This window comes from Vanacampus margaritifer, chromosome 10 (assembly GCF_051991255.1).
Source record: "Vanacampus margaritifer isolate UIUO_Vmar chromosome 10, RoL_Vmar_1.0, whole genome shotgun sequence".
NCBI lineage: Eukaryota > Metazoa > Chordata > Actinopteri > Syngnathiformes > Syngnathidae > Vanacampus > Vanacampus margaritifer.
The window spans coordinates 8,288,228-8,307,873 of NC_135441.1; the positions used below are offsets into that span (position 1 = coordinate 8,288,228).

Genomic DNA, 19,646 nt, shown 5'->3' on the forward strand with positions numbered 1-19,646 from the left:
ACAATACCATCAATCCTCAGCAGCAGAAACAACATATATGTAATTTATATGGTAATGCAGCCTTCAGGGTTGCCCAAAGTTACGCAGTGGACATTTGACAATGGACAGCGCAATTGTGTTGTAGCATCCTAATATGTAGCCATGAATACACACAAACTTGCGCTTCTCAGCAACAAGAAGGCATGTTTCAATAAGCAAATGCAGATAAATGTGCAGCAAGGTAAAAAGGTTGAGTGATTTTTTTTTTGTCTTCTGCCTTTTCTTCTCACTATAAAAAGCATTGCTGCTTGAGCGGAGACTGGAAGAACAGAGTAGAATTAATGTGCTTTGGATTGCTCTAATTGTAGAATGCTCATGGACACCTTACAGTGAAGCAATTCTCATTCATCTGTTATCTTGTGATAATTGATATGGTAACTACATTTCAAACTTAATAGAACCCCCTCCCCCCTAAAAAGTCATCAGATAAAATGGTTTATCACAATTGATTACTTTACAAAGTAAATTAATTATGATTTACTGTAAATTACATTTTGAGATAATCACGCTGGCATCTGCTTCAACACAGCATAAAACATGATTATCTTTCATAAGAGGCTGTCTTGTTACGCTAACAGTTGTCATGATTAATCATAATCCCCTTTTTATTGATCTAAAGCATCCTGATATCTGCAACAGGTGTTTAGTTGCAAAGCCGTTTCACTGGTTGTTTAAATAATGTTTTGTATTTAAAAGCAGAAGTACAATTTACAAAAATAACACTAAGCAAAAATCATCATTTAGGGGACTAAAGAAAACAAACAAATGCATTCCTCCTTTTTTTTCATTCATATTTCCATTCAAATAGCATCCAAACCACACACTGGAAAAATTATGATTTTCATAGTATGGCTTGGGGTGCACAAAGCGGTGTGCGCTGCAAAGTGACTATTGTGCTCCAATTCAAGTCTATTACCACGCTTGTGCGCACTAAGAATGCTGGCACTCAAGCATAGCCCAACCTTCAGTCAGTCAGCTCCAGCGGTCAGTCCAGCACCAATTCGAAGTGAGGTCAACCACTCCAATGATTGCTTCCGAGGACCAACTTCAAAATAAAAGCTCCAGTAAGTAAGTCATTGATATCCATGTACAGCCTTCTTGTTTTGCTTTTACCTGTGATTCAACAGAAGTTTGGGCGCTGCCCTAGAGAACTGTGCTAAGTACTCCAAGTCAGAGGAGGACAATGAATTTTTCGAATGGGCCATGCAACTCAGTTGTGTTAAATATTAATGTACAGTAATGCCTTTTTATGAAACAGGAAATTATTATCATGTAAGTGTGGAGTTAGGACCCGGTATTTGGGGAAACGAGTATTTAGACACGACAATACAAAGTAACAACAAAGAGTAGGGCTGGATTCAGATGGCCTTGAAGAAAACACTTGATATAGAATTATTGACAGAAACTTCGATTGAGAGACCAGGGCTGGATGTATGGAAGAAGCCTCAAACAAAGGGAAGAACAGCTTTGGAGTAGTGATTGGAAACCTCAGCATGCTAAGAGACAACCTTGGCTGAGGAACCTCGGCATAGTGAAAAAAGTATCATTCAGTAAGTCTCGCTAGGGCAATGCATAATTTTTTGTACGATAGAATAAAGGCCTAAATAACAAAATAAGTGTGACTAGACAAATTTAAAAGTGGCTAATATATATCATAATCATCAAAAGGGACAAATAAACTGCATAGCAACTACAAATATCACCCCAAGGGACATAGCATAGCAACTGCATAGCAAAGCTAACAGTGACAAGACAAACTAAGAGTGGCTATTACATCATCATCATAGGGGACATAGTAACTGCATAACAACTAAAAATATCACAAGGGACATAGTATAGCAACTGCATAGCAACTACAAGCTAACAGTGACTAGACAAACCAAGAGTGGCTAATACAGCATCATCATTTGGAACACTGCAACTGCATAGCAAGTACAAATATCCTCACAAGGGAAACAGCATGGCAACTGCATTGCAACTCAAAAATTAGAGTGACTAGACAAACTAAGAGTGTCTAATACAGAGGTGGGCAATCTCGGTCCTCGAGGGCCGGAGTCCTGAGTTTTGGAGGTTTCTCACTTCCAACACAAGCTGATTCCAATCAACAGGATCGTTATCAGGCTTATGCAAAGCTTGCTGATGAGCTGATCATATATCAGCTGTGTTGTAGACATTCAAAACCTGCAGGACTCCGGCTTTCGATGCCTACCCCTGGTCTAATACATAGTATGATAAGGGACTACAAAACAACTACAAATATCATGACAAGGTAAATAGCAATTGCATAGCAACTGACATCAACTTCATAACAACACAATGACACTATGACCCAACCCAAAACACAGCCATAACAATTGTATTGTTTTAACAAGCTGCCATTGTATAGCCCCAGTGTTATTATATTGTTTAAAACTGGGGAAAAAGAAAAAAGTTTATTCAATAAAAATGACATATGTACACATATTAACAATAAACCATGCCCAGATGTGCCATAAGCCTTTAAATTCAGAGAACCACACCAAAATATTTATGTGCAGCCCTGAGTATGGAACATAAAATCACCAGTCTGTAAGGGAAAACAATACGATCAGAGCAAAGCCACTTTAAACAATAAACAGCAATGACACCAATACCACTGAGGTTGAAATGTGGGCAAGTGTGTGGGGTGGCTTACGAGCACTTACTTTGGCCAGCTACCAGTTGCCAGCAGTCGGAGAACAATGGAGGAGATACATTTCATGTTTCACCTTGTCTCCTTTGTAAACTAACACATTATTGTTTTTTTGTTTTTTTATTTATTTAAACCTATTGTTTACTGATACAGATGATTTTTTGAACTCCAGTTTGATGGGACTCTTTTGGCATATTTATATGCAAATGTTGGCCAAATTCTTCAATTGTACTCATAATTAAAGGCATTTGACTTGAGCTGGATACTTTATGGCATGCCATAGCTGTCATTTTGTCTGTCTACATTCTAAGTAGCTTGATGTCCAGGTTTTAAATGCAGCCAAGACTCATTTATAGTTAATTGCAATCGGATATAAAGATGGACAGACCACACAAAATTGACCTTAATTGAAGGGTTTTGTGGCCAAGCGGTTCGTTAGTTTTGATGGTGGATTAGGGTTTGAATGCAGGCTCTGGCCTTTCTGGCCCTCCTGTGTAGACTTAGCATGCTCTTCCCTTGTGTAGCTTTTCAGTTAGCAGATTGGCAGGTGAAGTCAAAATGCAATTGGTGATCTGCATGAAAAGAATTTGACCTTAATGGTGATACATCCAAAGAGAAACTGAGAAAATGGTTTGTATATGTGCAGCATTTTCGTCTTTACAATGGTATATTAAGGCCATATATAAATATTTTTTTAGAGGGTGGGGCAATATTCTGTGAAAAAAAAACTCACAAATTTGCCACTTTTGAGAAAAAAAAAACTCAGAAATTTGCGACTTTTAAAAGTGGTAAATTTGCAAGTTTATAAAGTGGCAAATTTGTGACGTTATAAAGTAGCAGATTTGTAAGAAAAATACTAAACTTATAAGAAATACACGTAGCGTATTACTCGGATGTTTGTGCCATCTCTTTTTGGTCGTTTTTTTCAAATAAGTAGATACTAATTGTTTTAGCAGAGATTAACCATATTCCATCTTTGAAGCATTGGGTACGGCTTGCGTACCCAAAAGTCCACACCCTGAGGATCAAGCATTTAAGTTAATTTGTTAAAATGTATATTTACTTGTACACACATTTATACTTTTTGGTATTTTTTTGTACAAGTAGCTAAGTTGATGTGTCGAATCTGCTATGCTCCATCATTCACTTGTATTTACCTAAAGTATGCTAGCTTCCGATTAGTTAGTGTTATTCAGCTGATAGGGGATCAGGAAGTGTTGTCGCTCTAGCTGCCGTGTACGAGTAAAGTTTAAATTAAGAATCAATCCGTCTCCATCCTGCCTTTTCATTTTATAAACAGTGTCCCTTTAACCACCAACGAATCCTCACATTAGACGATAGCTACCACGCTACGTGTATTTGTCGTAAGTTTCAGAGTTTTTTGGCAAAATTGCGACTTTATAAAGTGGCAAATTTGCGAGTTTTTTCTTGGAATATTGACTCCTTCTCCCGCAATCCCCCCCACACACACCACCACCACCACCACCTTCAATATATACGTGGCCCTAATACGCCGTTGTACGTCTATGTGTGAAATTAGCTGGTGTGTTTTTTGAAAGAGTCACAGCATACTTTTGGGGTGACGGAGAGATGAAAGAGAGGAAGAGGGGATTTGGAGGCCAGAGAAGAATCCAGACTGTGTTTCACATCAAAGGCAGAGCTGGTGATACAATCGCCTCTTTAGGCTGCGAAAGCCCAACTTTATTAATTAAAGCGCTGTCTGTTGCACAAGTCTGTTGAATCACGCTCTTATCTCTCTTTCCTCTCTGCTCATCTTATCCCTCCTTCCCTGCAGTGGCGCTGATTACAGAAAGAGGCTGGGGTTGTGACAGCGCACATTCAGGATTTGAAAAGCAGACAGGAACCACTTATTGATAGCTGCAGTGTGCGGCATCCATTTGTTGCGCTTAGTCGCACAACAGGTGTGCATCTCACCACACTATTAGATATCGGGAAAAGGCATGAATAGAGGAGAAAGGAAGTGATGAAGATGAGATGGAAGAGGGAGATAATGAGTAAAAGGGGCCTGTAGTGTCAGCAGCTGTATAGCTTTCAGATGACATCCCATACGCACTGCATGTATGTGACATGTACATGCGCACACACTGACTGACAGCTTCCCCTCAAGTCGAACATCTGTGCTGACAGCAGCTGCGGTAATGGCTCTCTACGTGTGCCAACATAGGTGTGCCCGGTCCTTTTTTTTTCTTTACCCGTCCTCCTGTGCACAGTTCACTGGACCGTTTCCCACATTCCCCTTATCTCCTCGTCATTATTTCCCTAATTGAAGTGCAAGCAGATTGACTACACAGCACACCGGCAGCAGTGAAATAAGAGTGGTATCGAGAGTCAAGTTATGAAATTATTTTCCCGGTGTTGTCATCCAGGTGTGGAGTCGAGGCTGGGTGGAAATATGGCCTAGATGAAGAGATGATAAACGGCTCTCGTTAGAGGGGTAATTTGTCGATCCTTTTCTGACGGGGCTCCAGCTGTCGTTCCATCCCTCCTCAGCCAACCACTCCTCACCTCAGCCAGATGGGTGGACGGATGGACGCAGCGAGGTGGGTGGGAGGAGGGACAGAAATAGCGACAAGGACGGGGAGGAGAGGCATTAGTTCTAGAGTCAATGAGTGGAATTAAGACTATTTAATGCCACAGCAGAGTTGGAGAAATAATGTACAAATTAAGAATTAGTTAAATAATCAATTAATCTGTTGATTTTATCGATTAATCGATGAATGAGTTAAATCAGTTAACGTGTTTTCATTTCTATCCCTTCATTCAAAGATAGGACATTATTTCAAATTGACAGTGTAGAAGATGGACCGAGATAAATTGGTGATGATTCAGATACTGGTTTCGTCTATCAGATGTTTGAAAATAGGCAGAAATGTTGATCATTATTTTCTTAAGTAGAAGCAGATGTTTGTAAATTTGGATTCAACAAAGGTAACACTAGCCAACAAAAACAAAATTTGAAGGCCAACGATATTTAAAATGTTTCTAGGCAATCAGTTCATGAGTCAAATCGAATCAAACTTTAGCACATTTTCATACATAAAATGCAACTCAAAGTTCTGTGTAAATAAAACATCCATTGTACAATATAAGGCAAGGGGGAGCTCATCCACGCAGGGATGACGGCCCACGGCCACAGGGAGCGGTGCCATTCTAGAGACCCCTGGCCCAGACTGGCGGTGGTAGCCCAGTCCCCTGGGCCAAAGGAACCTCCGGGATGACACTTCACTCGCCGTCCCCATGAGAAGGCCAGCCACCCCTCTCAGCGTGTAGCCCCCCCCCCCCCCCATAAGAAATCACTGGAGCTACAAGCTGAAAGACAGCAACATAAAAGGCTAAAAGCAAAGCTATGGGTTAATATGATGAAAGGAGATAAAACGATAAAAGCAAAACTAAAAAGGTGTGTCTTGAGCTTCCTCTTAAAAATACCAACAGTCTCTGCAGATGATGTCCTCTAGCAGGCTATTCCATACTTGAGGACCATAAAGGCTGGATATAGCCTCACCGGGCGTTTTGGTTCTAAACCTAGAAATAGTTAAAAGGCCTGTGCCAGACGTCCTCAGGGTCTACAAGGGTTGATACAATAAAAGACGGTTAAGGCATTTGAAATCTAATAAAAGCACCTTGGTGCAATGTGTTCACCAAAATGACACCAGTTTCTTTGAATTGGCTCTATTTTCAATGTATTGATATTTTTCATAATTAATTGCTTGACAATTAATGTGATTTGACAGTTTACAATATGTAATTACTTTGATTGTTACTTAAAGCAGTGTTTTTGCTTTGATGACTGCTGTTTTTGCTATTTTATTTTTTACTACTAATATTGCTCTCTTTTTGGATTTTCTTGCTTGATTTTAACATTTAACATGGTTTATGTATAGAAGGCTCTCGGTGAGAATGATCGCCATCTTTCACGATATTGTATGAAAACGAAAGAATATCTACTGTATTTTCATGCTTGAAAAAACAGATATAGCCTCATTAAAGTTGTAGCATAAAGATAATATCAATGTCATAACTTGCGCATGATTAGAATTTTTTTTTAACAAAAATATGGACTATCCCAAAAACTAGAGTCAATTCGGAAAATACAAAGTCATTTTCAGATTCAGCGATATCACAATATCCTCAAATCATTGAAACTTTCTTGGCACCAAAATGTGTGTTGACCAGTGCAATTAGTGCGCTTTAAAAAAAATGTTATTTAAAATTAAACATGATCTCTATACAATTCAATTATGAAAATAATGATCAATTCATTCGATAATCGATTTGGTGTCAATTAATCACAGAATCATTGCACCTCTATACTGTTATGTACACAAGTCAAGTGGGATCACATTTCACTGTTGCCACCACTTGTGCTGTACTTAGAACAACAACTAAGTTGCCATGCTTATCAACAATTAACTTTAAGAGTGAGTGTCACGACGAAATCCATCCAGATGGCCAGGGAGGCGGCTGAGAGATGGCAACGATCTCATTGTCAAGGGAAGCACGTGAGCCGTTACCAAGCTTTTGTTCTAATAACACAAACCAATTTTCACTGACCTTTCTCAGAAATGTAGCGGACAGAAATGACTGAGTTAAGGATGCCCCACAGCATAATTGCTAAAGAGATTAAAGTTCTCTTAATTGCTTTTGGCCCACTATAGCATTTTTTTGTCTTTTTGGGGGGGATAATGAAAGTGATTTAAAATATTAATAACTACCCCAGAAAATACATAACCTTACACATGTGAGTTCAGGCTCATCTCATTGTGTTCACATGCATTTATAGTATGCACAAGTACAAAAAGTACACACACATGCACATACACACAAGCAGATGTTTACCTCAACATGTTGGCCTGATTGGAGGCCTTGTAAAATATGCAAATAGCTAAATCCCAGCTCAAAGATCAATAGAAGGTTGTGATTGATTTTTTTTTTCTCGATCAATTGCTTTTTTGCATAAGTAAAGTTTGCGTATCCCCTCTTTACCTCTTTATCTGTCTTACTTCATCCATTCTTATTGCCTAATTACAGCCCATTACTTTCTCGCAATGTGCTTCTTTTTTTTTTTTTATGAAGATACGTTTTTCTGGACCGTCATCATCTGTCACTGTGCCGTCCTTTCTTGTGGTTGACCTCCTGCAAAAGCCCCGCCCTCACCCCCCTGCCTTTACATCAGTCTGTCACATCTTTTCCCTCATGCGCACCGCAGTGTTTGCTTTGCCATTGTTTATCCATTTTTTCACAGTTCGCACTGATGAGATTGTCCGGAAGTGCGTACACACACGCACACACATTTGCGCAGACACATACCTATATAGAAGACAAAGATGGTCTTCTCTCTGGGGTGCAGTTAATGCAGAGCCAGGGATCGATGCCAGCTCTGGTTTCCATGACACACGGCTCTAAGCTGGGGCAGTTTGGCCTATAGGACAGACGGGAGGCATCACTCTTGGCTCCTCTTCTATCAGATATATCTCTATAAAGCCTTGATGGCACCTGTATTGATTAATGCACCTCACATTGATGAGACTGTCCAACTGCTCTGTTTGATGATACCCTGCGCTGTTTCATGACACATGGAGGGGAAAAAAACTCAATTTACAAAAGTAAATTCAGTCAATGCACTATAATTAGAAAAATACACTTTTTTGTTATTTATAAATAATAGAGTACGTAAAATATATATTATATATTTATTAGAGGTGTTGAAATTAGTGTGTTAATTTTGAGTTAATTTAAAGTACCTTTAATGCCACAAAAAATGTTATGCGCCATTAATGACCGCCCCTTACTTGGAAAGCTGCACTGGGGGAATTCTAGTCGCAACGCAGCAGACATGTCCACGTCAAAACTTGGCAGTATTGAAATTAATAATAATGCATATATCAAGTTATATTTTAAGATTTTAACAATTTTAAAAATGTGCAGAATTTCTCAAGTTACTTCATGTTAAAGATTAGATAGATCTTAATAGAAAAAGAAAAATGCACGCCAATGTCTTACAAATGCAATTATGCCATCTAGTGGCAGAAAAATGACCCCAACAAAAATCAATATCACACTTGTTTTTTACAATACGTCTTTTTAAATTGAACTCAATTTGATGAATTATTATGAAATGACTGAAAGATGCAATCATATTTCTATTAGTTTAACATTTTTCCACTTTTATGTTAACAAGAGTATGAAAACTTGGGGGGGAATTATTGTGCATTTTATTGTACATTCAAAACAGATGATAAAAAAATTGATTAATCGTGAGTTAACTATTGAAGTCATGCACTTAATTACGATTAAAACTTTTAATCACCTGACACCCTTAATATTTATATTGAGTATTTATTTTACTGATTATCGTTAGTAGAACTAGAGGCAGGACTCATATGGTGACTCAGTGGTACCCAAGGGTAAGTCATTACAGATGAGCTACTGATAATTGTGCATCAATGTCTCTATTTATAAGAAATGCTTGTGGAAGAAAATATATTTTCTCCAACACAAATGACCAGTTTCCGATGCGCCGCTCAAAAGCCACGCAAGCCTTTAGTGGCTCTGGTCCTAAATCATTCCGCAGGTTTCACTCCAATTGGAAGCGCTCTCAAAAAGGAACGCTCCATTTCGTGGTCCCTGCCCCTCACCACATATGCAATGAATGGTTTTGGCGCCGACACACCGGCCGCTGATAAATGCAGTGTGAAAAGAGCTTTAGCTGACCCTAAGGTGACTTTTGGGGTAAGGTACATCCTGGATTGATTGCCAATCACAGTGCTCATATAGACAAACAAACATTGACGGTAACATTCACACCACAATGGCCATTTGTATTCATAGAGTCCTGCCTCTTCTTCAAGGTATGATTTTCTGCATTCTTCTCTCTTCTGTAAAGAAAAAAAAGAATAACAGAAGTGAAGTTCATCCATTGCGACCTCTGTATTCCTCGTGAAATGACAAAAGATGAATGGATGAAATGTGATGATCTAAAAAGAAGCTTGTGTGTTTCTTGTTTCTTTTTTCCACCCCCACAAATTGTATCTTACAAGGGCACAAACCAACATATTAATGAGAAAAGTATTTTCATGCCATAAAGAGAAAACTAATTTGGAGGCTACAAGAGAAAATAAATGATAATCGTTGTGTGACAGTGTCTCTGTTTGACTATTTAATTAGTGGTGATAATAACCTGAGTTCTTTAGTGGATTAGCTGAACTCTGTGTCCTCATTCTTACAGTGTTGTTGATTGATTGAGCTACAAATATGGCAGATATAATTACTCGATATTTTCAGCTGTCTCTAAATAGAATTTATTAGATTTGTCTTTGTCCTTGATTTGCAAACCTTTGGAGACTAGAGCGATTTCTCTCCATCCTTCTTTTGTCTCTCTGGTGTACGGGACAGCCTGATTGTGTCCACATGTCCCATGGTTAGGGCTATTTAAAGAGTGGCTGTTCTTGGATCTTACCATGTACGATGGATGTGGGTCTTAATGAAACTCAAATCACATCATCACCATTCAAGTGAGAAGGAAGTAAAACTTTATTTTTTCTTTGATAAATTAGATGGCAGCATAAGTCATGATGAGAAATATTGAAGTTTATCTAAATAGCATGCAGGCTAAAGCTTGGGTTGATTTGTTATGCATGCACTTTCCAAGGGCTAAGCTTATTTTACTTTATGAAAACTAACACAAAAAAAAACTAAAGCTAAAATTGGACCCAAATAAAATTGATAAAGAAATAAAATAAAAATGAAAATGCTTTTTAAAAAATGAAAACTTTCTGAAACTACATTTTATGTTTAAAATTAAGACTGGACTTTAAAATTGAGACTAATCAAAATTAAGACTAACTATAAATATAGTGAAAATGTCCTTTGTTTTAGTCTTTGATAATTAATTTAATACATAAGCCTATAGGGTTGATTTTAAATGTGATTTTAAAAGTATTTAATTTCATAATTACTGGAGCAAGGACATTCGAAAGTGTGTCACACAGAAATGATGTCATCGAGCAGGAGCCAATAAAAAAAAACACCTCCAGATGACGGCACTTTCCATGTTTGACTTTTGGCTCCTATGTTCTTTTTTTGTTCATATATGGGAAAAAAAGTTAATATATGAAAAAAATATATGCATTATATAAAAAATACCAGGTTTCATACTTTACTTTTTTAATACAGGAATTCAGGCCACAAATCCTCTTTAGAAGTTGGAAACTAGGCAAAACAGGTATCCTAGCTTTATTTAATTAGGATTGTGATGAATATAGCTTTAAAAGTGGTACTGTGCACTGCACACTTACAGTCTAATAACACACTTACAGTCTAATAAAGTCTGTGAACTGTTATACAATACAGTACCTGCATTTGATTTGTGGATGGACAGCGGTTTTTAAAATGTTTTAAAATAATATTTTTTGTCGAATTTTTACTTTACTATACTTACCATGGTGTATTAAATCTTGCACACAAGAAATAAAAAAAAATTAAAAATTAAAACTTTTGAAAAAAATGAATAAAAACTTGCAAAGCCACCCTAAAAAACAAATAAAAGATATTAAAATTAACAAACTAAAACCTTTTTGGGGGGGGAAAAAACTATAACTATTATAAAAATAATATAAATAAGGTTTTGTTTTAAAATGTAGTTGTCCATTCTCAAAAGTTAAAAGTATATTTTGCCTGACATCTTGCAAGGCTGATTGTTTTGCATTTATTGACACAGATTGAGTTTTTGTCCTCCTTCTCACTGTGTAAACCGTTTTATTTGCGGTTCCAAATAGTCCTTGTGAGAACTTTTTTTTTTCACACCCAAGCACATTGTGTTGCTGATTTGTATTCATACTGTTACTCTGTTGTTGTTTGGATGTCTGCAACCTGAAACAGGCCAAGTACATCACTGTCCGTCATCACCATCTGTTTTGTCTAACTTTCACCATCCGCCTTTCTCTCCTTCCATCCTCCAGGTCGCCCAATGCCTCCAACCTCTTCCTCTTCCCTGCTCCCTCCGTCCCATCCGTCCTCCTCGTCCGCCCCACACCACCCCTCCCCTGGCCCGTCTCCGCCCATCCGGGAGTGCCAGGTTCCCCTTCTGGAGAAAAACTCCACCCATTCTCACCTAGAGCCCCACCCAGATGACTCATACTTGCTCCGGGCACAGCCGTCCTCCACCGGTAAGAAGTCTACAAACTCATTCATCCCTTCGTTCTTTAATTTTATTACCAGTACCGGTAATACATTCATGCCATCCATCACAGTTTTGCATTACATCATTATGTGTGCATGGTCTGGTTTAGATGTTGCATGATCAGTGGCTTTACATTCTGTTTGTATCTTGTAACCTCTTCTGTGTTGGAAAAGTTCATCTTGTATACAAGTTCCCAAATTTTTAAATGAAGTAGTTCTGTTCATAGTTCATAATTCAAATGTTCTAAGTTCATAGCTCTTTTTCTTAATTATTTTTTTTAACAATATACTGCTGCTATTACCCATTTCCGCATTGTTGCCACCCATTCAGTCCACACTAGTAGACAGCTGCAACTTTCACTCTACAATCTCATTAGGAAAATGTTGCCACTTGAGTGCTGTTTTTTATTTATTTTTATTTTAGGAGGAATTAAAACAAAAAAACAGGAGTATAGTCTTTAATGTGCAAGCACAAATAGAGTCTAAGTCTCTTGTCTTCGGGTGAACCCGTGAATTACCGCAACCCCGCCTCACCAAATCCGAAGTGTGTCTACCAGAAAGAAACAAACAGTAACATACCTTAGTATTTGTCGCCAACCATTACAGATTCCCCGAGTAAGGTAACCACCATGGGCTTTTTGTCCCCCCCCTTTTTTGTCCCCCCCCCCCCCCACCACCACCCCCATCAACTCCAAGCTGCCATCATGCTCTACATTTTCATAAGAGATGCGGCCGCGCAAGACTGCGTGGCTTGTATTGCCAAGTAGGTTCTTTATCTGTTGTTGAAAAGCCGTTCACAGATGCCAGAATGAGCGTGTTCACAAAAAGTTGATCAGGCAGAAATACACTACTTTCAGTTCTAGGCATTAGAATAATAGAAATTATGATGTACAGTATTACTAAATTTATAAAACATTGGCAAAATAAAGTTTATAATCTGTAATTGTTTAGTGATCTAAGTGATAATAGTTGTCTTTTTGTCCAATTAATTTTGAAGCAATGCAATACATACATAAATTCATGACGAAAATGAAAGATTGCCTTCACTTACCCTTGTCAAATAGTCCTCCACAATTTTTATTTTCTCCAGCTGTCCAAACTGCATGCTCCAGTTCTTTCCACAGATGTTCAATAGGACTAAAATCTGTGCTGATATAAGGCCACTTCAAAAGAGTCCAAAGTTTTGTTCTTTGACATTCTTGGATGTTTTTAGCCGTGTGTTTTGGGTCTTTGTCTTTTTGGAGGACCCATGAGCTGAATCTTTCTGATCTTGGACATCACATTTTTTTCTCCAGAATGCTTTGATAGTCTGCAATGAATCAAGACTAGTCATGAGCCAATTACCGGTTTGAGGTTGTACCGTGGTTTTAAACAGTTACGGTTTCAATAACCACTAAGACTGGCTTTCACCTTTATTTTATTTTATAAAAGTGGATGTCTAAGCAGGGTACAATATAATTGGCTGCTTGGAGAGTTGAGTAAATAAGCTGCTTCTTTGAAGTTAATTGCTTCCAATTAGCTTGTTTTCTCTTCCTCAGCGCAAAGAGGAGGAGGAGAGAGGGAACAAGATGAGATACTGCACACACAGATGCTTTTTTCTTTTGATTAATGTGCAAAAATAAATAAATAAAATGCCAGTGTGGTGTGTACTAGTTAGCCCCATGGACAACATGAGTAGCCCACAGTCTGCAGCAAAAATACCTCACCAGTGATGGGAAACTGTGACCTTACTAAGGTTTAATTAAAACAGAAGAACAACGTTAATCTTCATTTTTTTTTAACTTAACAAGATGCACGTAACAAAATGCACGATACAAAATAAAATTGATTGTGTTCAGTGGGGAAAAAAATATGTTTTTATTTACCCAAATATATATATATATATATTTTTTAAAAGACATTTTAGAGCTGTAAATATAATACCGTAATGCTGCAATATGTTTGCTTACGGTGCTCATACCGTCAGAATCTAACATGCCAATTCAAGATAGCTTGCAATGAAGCAGGAACGTGTTTTACAGATACTTTGTGGTTTGTTTTGTTTGATTTATGATTATGTATGTAAACATATATGGTGTGAAGAAAAATGTCCAGTTAAATGACACGTGTCATAGGACATTCTCCTAGACGCTTCAAGTTTATTCGCCAACCATGGTGGGTTTATCTTTCTAAGCAGATGGGTACGAACAAGTCTTGCTTTGATTATGATAAATAATAAATAGCTTAAGAAAAGTTATATTTAGTTTGTGATCTATGACAGTTGAAGCAAACTTTTCACCTGTTCCTTTACAGCAGTGATCCAGGTTACATCAACCCGTTTTTCTGCCTTTGAGGAGCAATGTTTGTACGGTTATTTATGTAATGATATCATAAATAATCCTGCAGAAAATAGGGTGATGAATTTAAAAAGCGGCAGACTGTGTTAGAAAAGAAAAGTAAATTAGTTTGCCCAACTCTGAGCGCTCTTTGTCATCACTGGAAATTCTCTTGGTGGTTGTTACAGGCCCTGTGTGCTGGTATCAGCACGTTGCAGCCATTTATTTTCCTCATATGAACACACAAAACAACAATGATGTGCATCAGCATACACATTTGTCTCAACAATTAGTGACTGTGGGCCAACTATATCTATCTTAGTGTCCCCCCGTCTCTCTGCCGCTGTTTCTCTTCTCCTCTGTGCCTCTGCACATGTAATCAGCAGATATATTTAGCGGAGGTCTGATGGGAGAGAAAGGGAAAGTCCTAATGTGATTTTTGGTGGAATACAATCTATTGTTAATGGCGTTAGGCTCTCCTTTGATCCAGTATAAATCTTCATTAGGGAAGGCCCGGGTCCCAGGTTCAAGAAGAACGTGATTAGGAGGCTTTTAAAATGACGTTACATCAGCCTTCTAATTGGTTTACTGTTTGCTGGGGCAACATCAATCATTAGCCCAGTAACCGCGCAGCAAATAAATTCACTCTGCCACTGACACCCTAATGGCAGACTCTGGCAAAGAGGGAAAGTGAGGCTCAAAGGCACACTCTCTCAATCTCTTGCTCTTGTTTGTATACACCCACACTTTTGTTCCAGGGGCCTCTTTCAAATCTCGGCTGAGCTTATAATCATAAAGGCGGCAAACAAGGATGACAAACTTATGAAGTTGTTTAATGAGACATCTTCCAGGAAAACATTAAAATACTTTATTTAAAAAAGTTATCATGTAAAAATAGATTTATCATAACTTGGATGTAAGGAATGTAAATGGGTTAACGAAAGCAAATAGGGATGTAACGATAAAGACAATATTGCAATATTAAAATTGACAAGATATAATGGTTGTGTTACGATATCAAAAGCAGCATCTGTTAAAAAGGCCAGGTTGTTTTCCATTTGTGCGTGTTCAGCACCCTCTGGTGGTTAGTTTATTAGTGCAATTTAATTTTAATTAGGCATGTCTTGGCCTCTCTATGTTTAAGACCCACGTTAATCGCCAGATGAAGGGGAACATATAAATTGACTGGATTCACAATGTGTGCGCACATTTGCAAGTGTCTCAATATTAAGTGTTATTAGTGGTTGTAAGTTGTTTATGTATATTGGGGTTAATGTTACCTGTACTATTTGAACTATTTTATGGCCAGAGGTCAATACATCGGCCCGTCATTGATGGATGCCCACCATTTGGCGAGTGCGTCCATACTTTCGGCAAGTGCTTTATGATACGAAGGCTTGTAAAAATACACGGACTAAACCTGCTTCAGTCGACGCTCAGTCCGTGTATTTATTCGAGACTCCGAGTTATAATGCACACGCCAAAAGGTGGGCATCCGTCAATAATTGGCTGCCGTAACAACAGTTTTGCCCACCTCTGATTATAACCTCAGCTAATTAGCATTATATAGATGAGACATGCAAAAGCTTTTATTTTATTTGTATTTTTTGTTCTATTAAAAGCACACAGACCCAAGCCAATGAAATAGTCCAAAGACAAAACATAGTCTGATAATTGCACACATGGACAAAACGATGTTCTAACCGAACACACTGCAACTGTTTTCACTCCCATAAATCAGTCATTCCAGCATATATTTTTTCAAAAACATTATTTTTCGCCCGCTCCTGCTGAACACAGCATTGTGAACTACATAGACGATGATACTTCGCGCCACTCAGCAAATAGGAGAACATGACAATAAAGTGACTGGCCAAGCTTATTTCTTTGTCACTGCTGTTATGTACAATCATGAGCTTTTTTTAATATCGCCAACCTCCCCACAAGATTGTGATAATTATTGTATCAAAAGGTTCATACCGTGACATTTGGTTATCGTTACATCACTAAAAATAAAGGAGTCTGTCAGGCACAGCAGTTATTCGAAAAGCTGCCAATCTAATGACTACAGAGAGACTCATTGGCTCTCGGTGTCTATAATGTATTCTAAATGAGTTTAGTGTGGCAGCCTGGCACTTCCCTGGCATGTTGGAGGACATGTAAATGGTGGCAATTAGATAAAACACCCCACATGTGACTGCATGTCTGTCTGCGTGAATGAGGGCCTGTGTGACCATATGCGTGTTGGGTGTGCTCGTGTCGAGAGTGGACGCTGAGAAGGAAATGAGCCTGACCAAGCCAAGCAGAAACTGACCGCTGTGAGATAATCCTGCAGGAAGCTGCATGCTGTTTATGCGCGTGTGTGTGTGTGTAGATTGGCAAAGTAGTCTGCCATTACCAAAGCTAACAGGTGGACAGACATGACTTGTGTTTTTAGTCAGGCATGACAGTTGAATGGAACGGAACACTATCGCCGTGGATTGGCTGGGAATTGACTTTGCGAATGTTTATATGGGAATAATATCTGTCTCAGAGCACCTGTCTGGGAACATTTCCCCCCGAATGCCAGGAGAGCTGAGACGGCCAAACGGAGCATAGCAGATCACTCCTGGAAAGAGCTAACGTTAGCGCTGTCTCTAGACATTCATTATGCATGGGGGAAAGCTAAGCTATTTTTAGCCACAAAGCGACTCGCCTTCAGCTGCCAGGGAAGTCACCTCAAGTCACTGCTAATGTCATAAATGTTTAATGGCTTTGTTGAAACAAATCTACGGAAACAAAGGAAAAACCAAAAACATGTTCGCTTATTGTGCACGAACGTTGTCTTTTCTAATAGTGCTTATGTAAGGGTGACATTCGCGTAACAGCATGTGTGTATTTATATGCAAATGTATAAGTGTGGGTGAAATACACACTTGCATTTGTGCTCATAGTTTGTTTTTGGCTGAACGTGATGACTCTTCTCTAGCGGATTATTGCCTCCTAATTAGACAAAGATGACTAGCCAAGGCAGAGGCGGTGTGCGTGTTTGTGCGCGGATGTGTGTGTGTTTCAGTTTGTCATTGTGCATGCTTGTATGATTTCATGCACAGAGGAACATCCAAGATCAAACCAAATCAGTTGAGGATGGACTTTGTTCAGATTTCACAATAACTTTTTGGCCATAAAAAAAAAAAGGCAATGTTCAAACAATTATAAGCTTGATTAATAGCGAAGGCATTTTTGGACATTTGTCACCATATAAGCACAGGAGCGTCAATTTTGCCAGTCCGTCATTCGTCACTCCATCCATTTTTAGAACGGCTTGTCCTCACAATTTGATTAAAATGTTAAATTGAGTGCACAATATATCAGTATATCTACATACACTTAGCCGTCAGTTTTCTGTTTCAAGTTTCTCATCATTCATCAGCAAAACCGTTGTCCGTTACTACTGACAAAATACCCTCTCTCTCTCTCTTGCTCTCACTTGCTTGCCCTCTGACTATATACATTGTAAAAGTATTGTGTGTGTTTGTATGAGATGTGTGTTTCACCTCAACCTCTCCTTCCCTCTTGTCTGAGAAGAATGACAAGTAGGCAGGGTGTGATTTGGTCAGACAAAGGACATGAACTAAGAGCACATGGGAGGATGCTGTAAGACATGTAGAGCATATCTATTAGCTTAATGAAAAACAATTAACGACTTTTTTTTGTTCAAGGAAGGATTGAAACGTGATGTGACAAATGAGTAAAGAGATGGTGAACTGGAGGGAGAAGGAAGAGAGAGGGTAGGCAATGAGGAGAAAGGGGCAGCATAGCCCTGCAATGATCTCGCTTAACTGCTGAATGGGCATTTCTGCTCTACAGACACACACACACACACACAACCCAGCAACTTTTCTCTGTTAACCACAGAAAATGTCAATAAACACTTTGCCTATCCAGGGCTGTGAAACAAACTGCATCAGCTGCTTGCTGCTGCCAGCTGGCAATGCACACGTATAGAAGACAACAGTGTTCTTTACAAGGGAGGCAGGTTAGCAAGCTAATGTTCCTCTGCTGAATGAGTGTCCTTTGAATTGGGGGATATAATGAACTTCCAGGGATTAGCTGGAACCGAACCCTCCGGCTTACAGCGAATGTCCCCTTCGTTGGGTGCTAGGGACATGGTAGGAATAAACTGGGTCAGTCCACATGGAAGTCAGAGGGGCTCTGAGCTTTTGTTGAGACTGAAAACCTAACAAAGATTGTTGAGAAAATATTTCTACAATTGCTCTTTATCCAGTGAGCGAGAAAGAGAGGAAACAAAGAGATAAGGCAGAAGAGCAAAATGAGATCTAGCTGCTCTCTAATTGCTGTGTTTATCCAGAACATGTTTTGTCTTCTGTCAATCTGGCTTCCTGGTAAAACACGCTATTAGCCTACCTGCAGCTTGTACTTTAGTAAGTGGACAATTCAAATGGACGAGTCCGCTATTTTCATTTTATCGGCCACATTTACTCCAAGCGTACTCTTACTGTGCGATGTCTCTGCTCCGGTGGCTAATCAGGTATGTGTTCTCTTCAGTGGTTCTGTATGAGTGAAGAAAAAGAAATGAAGATGATTTTGTGTCCGACACGTACACACAGCTTGATGTTATCTTAGCTCTCGATTGTTGTAGAATAGGTGTCCATGAATTTCTTTAAAATAATTATCCTGCGTGTGCCAAAGTTTAAAAAACAGAACAAAGCAATAAGGCGATGAAAATTCATGAAGTGAAATCACTACTGCCACCTGTGGCCCAAAAAATTAACTGCACACACCATTCTTCACCTATACAATGTGGATGTGACGTCACATCTCTAGACAGAGAACGGGAAATTCAAACCCAAATCCAGTCTGAAAACTATTGGCCAGAAGCTTGTAGGAGTACCCATTTTGAACTGCTAAGGTATCAATCTACTAATTAGAAGATGTTTCAGTCATAAATGGCCAAATAAAAAGGTTATTGTATTTTTGGGCAAATTTGTTACAGATACTTTAACTGGCTGCTAATATCAACCAATTAAATCGGCAGATATTAGCTCTTTTAAATTGGCCCAAAAAATTGGCCAAGTTTTTCTGATTGTGTGTGTGTGTGTGTGCGTGTGCGTGTGCGTGTGTGTGTGTGTGTGTGTGTGTGTGTGTGTGTGTGTGTTTTAGACATTAACTCATTACAACATAAGAAAAAGATAATGACATTCAAATACCCCCCCAAAAAAAACATCAAAAAATGCTGATTTTGTCGATTCTTCACTCTGTTGTAAAGTTAAACCAATAATAAAGGACAAAGTATGGGAAAACAGTCAAATGCATTGACTGTAATTCTAGATTTTTACCATAGAGGGACTGGAAGGTCCTGGGACCTCGCAATGATGAAGATGTGCTAACCAATGTTCCACTGTCCTGCTGCAATTTTGGTG

At 38.7% G+C, this 19,646-nt stretch overlaps 1 protein-coding gene across 10 annotated transcripts in view; it reads left to right on the plus strand.

Moving 5' to 3' along the window:
- Window positions 1-19,646, plus strand: part of tenm2a (teneurin transmembrane protein 2a) — a 266,084-nt gene that overhangs the window by 163,704 nt on the left and 82,734 nt on the right. For 8 of the 10 annotated variants that reach the window (XM_077577334.1, XM_077577335.1, XM_077577336.1 and 5 more), the window contains one exon: window positions 11,689-11,895. The exons of the other annotated variants lie outside the window; for them this stretch is intronic. In XM_077577334.1, coding sequence (XP_077433460.1) covers window positions 11,689-11,895 — 207 coding nt within the window. The remainder of the gene's footprint in view (window positions 1-11,688; window positions 11,896-19,646) is intronic. 10 annotated transcript variants of the gene reach the window in all.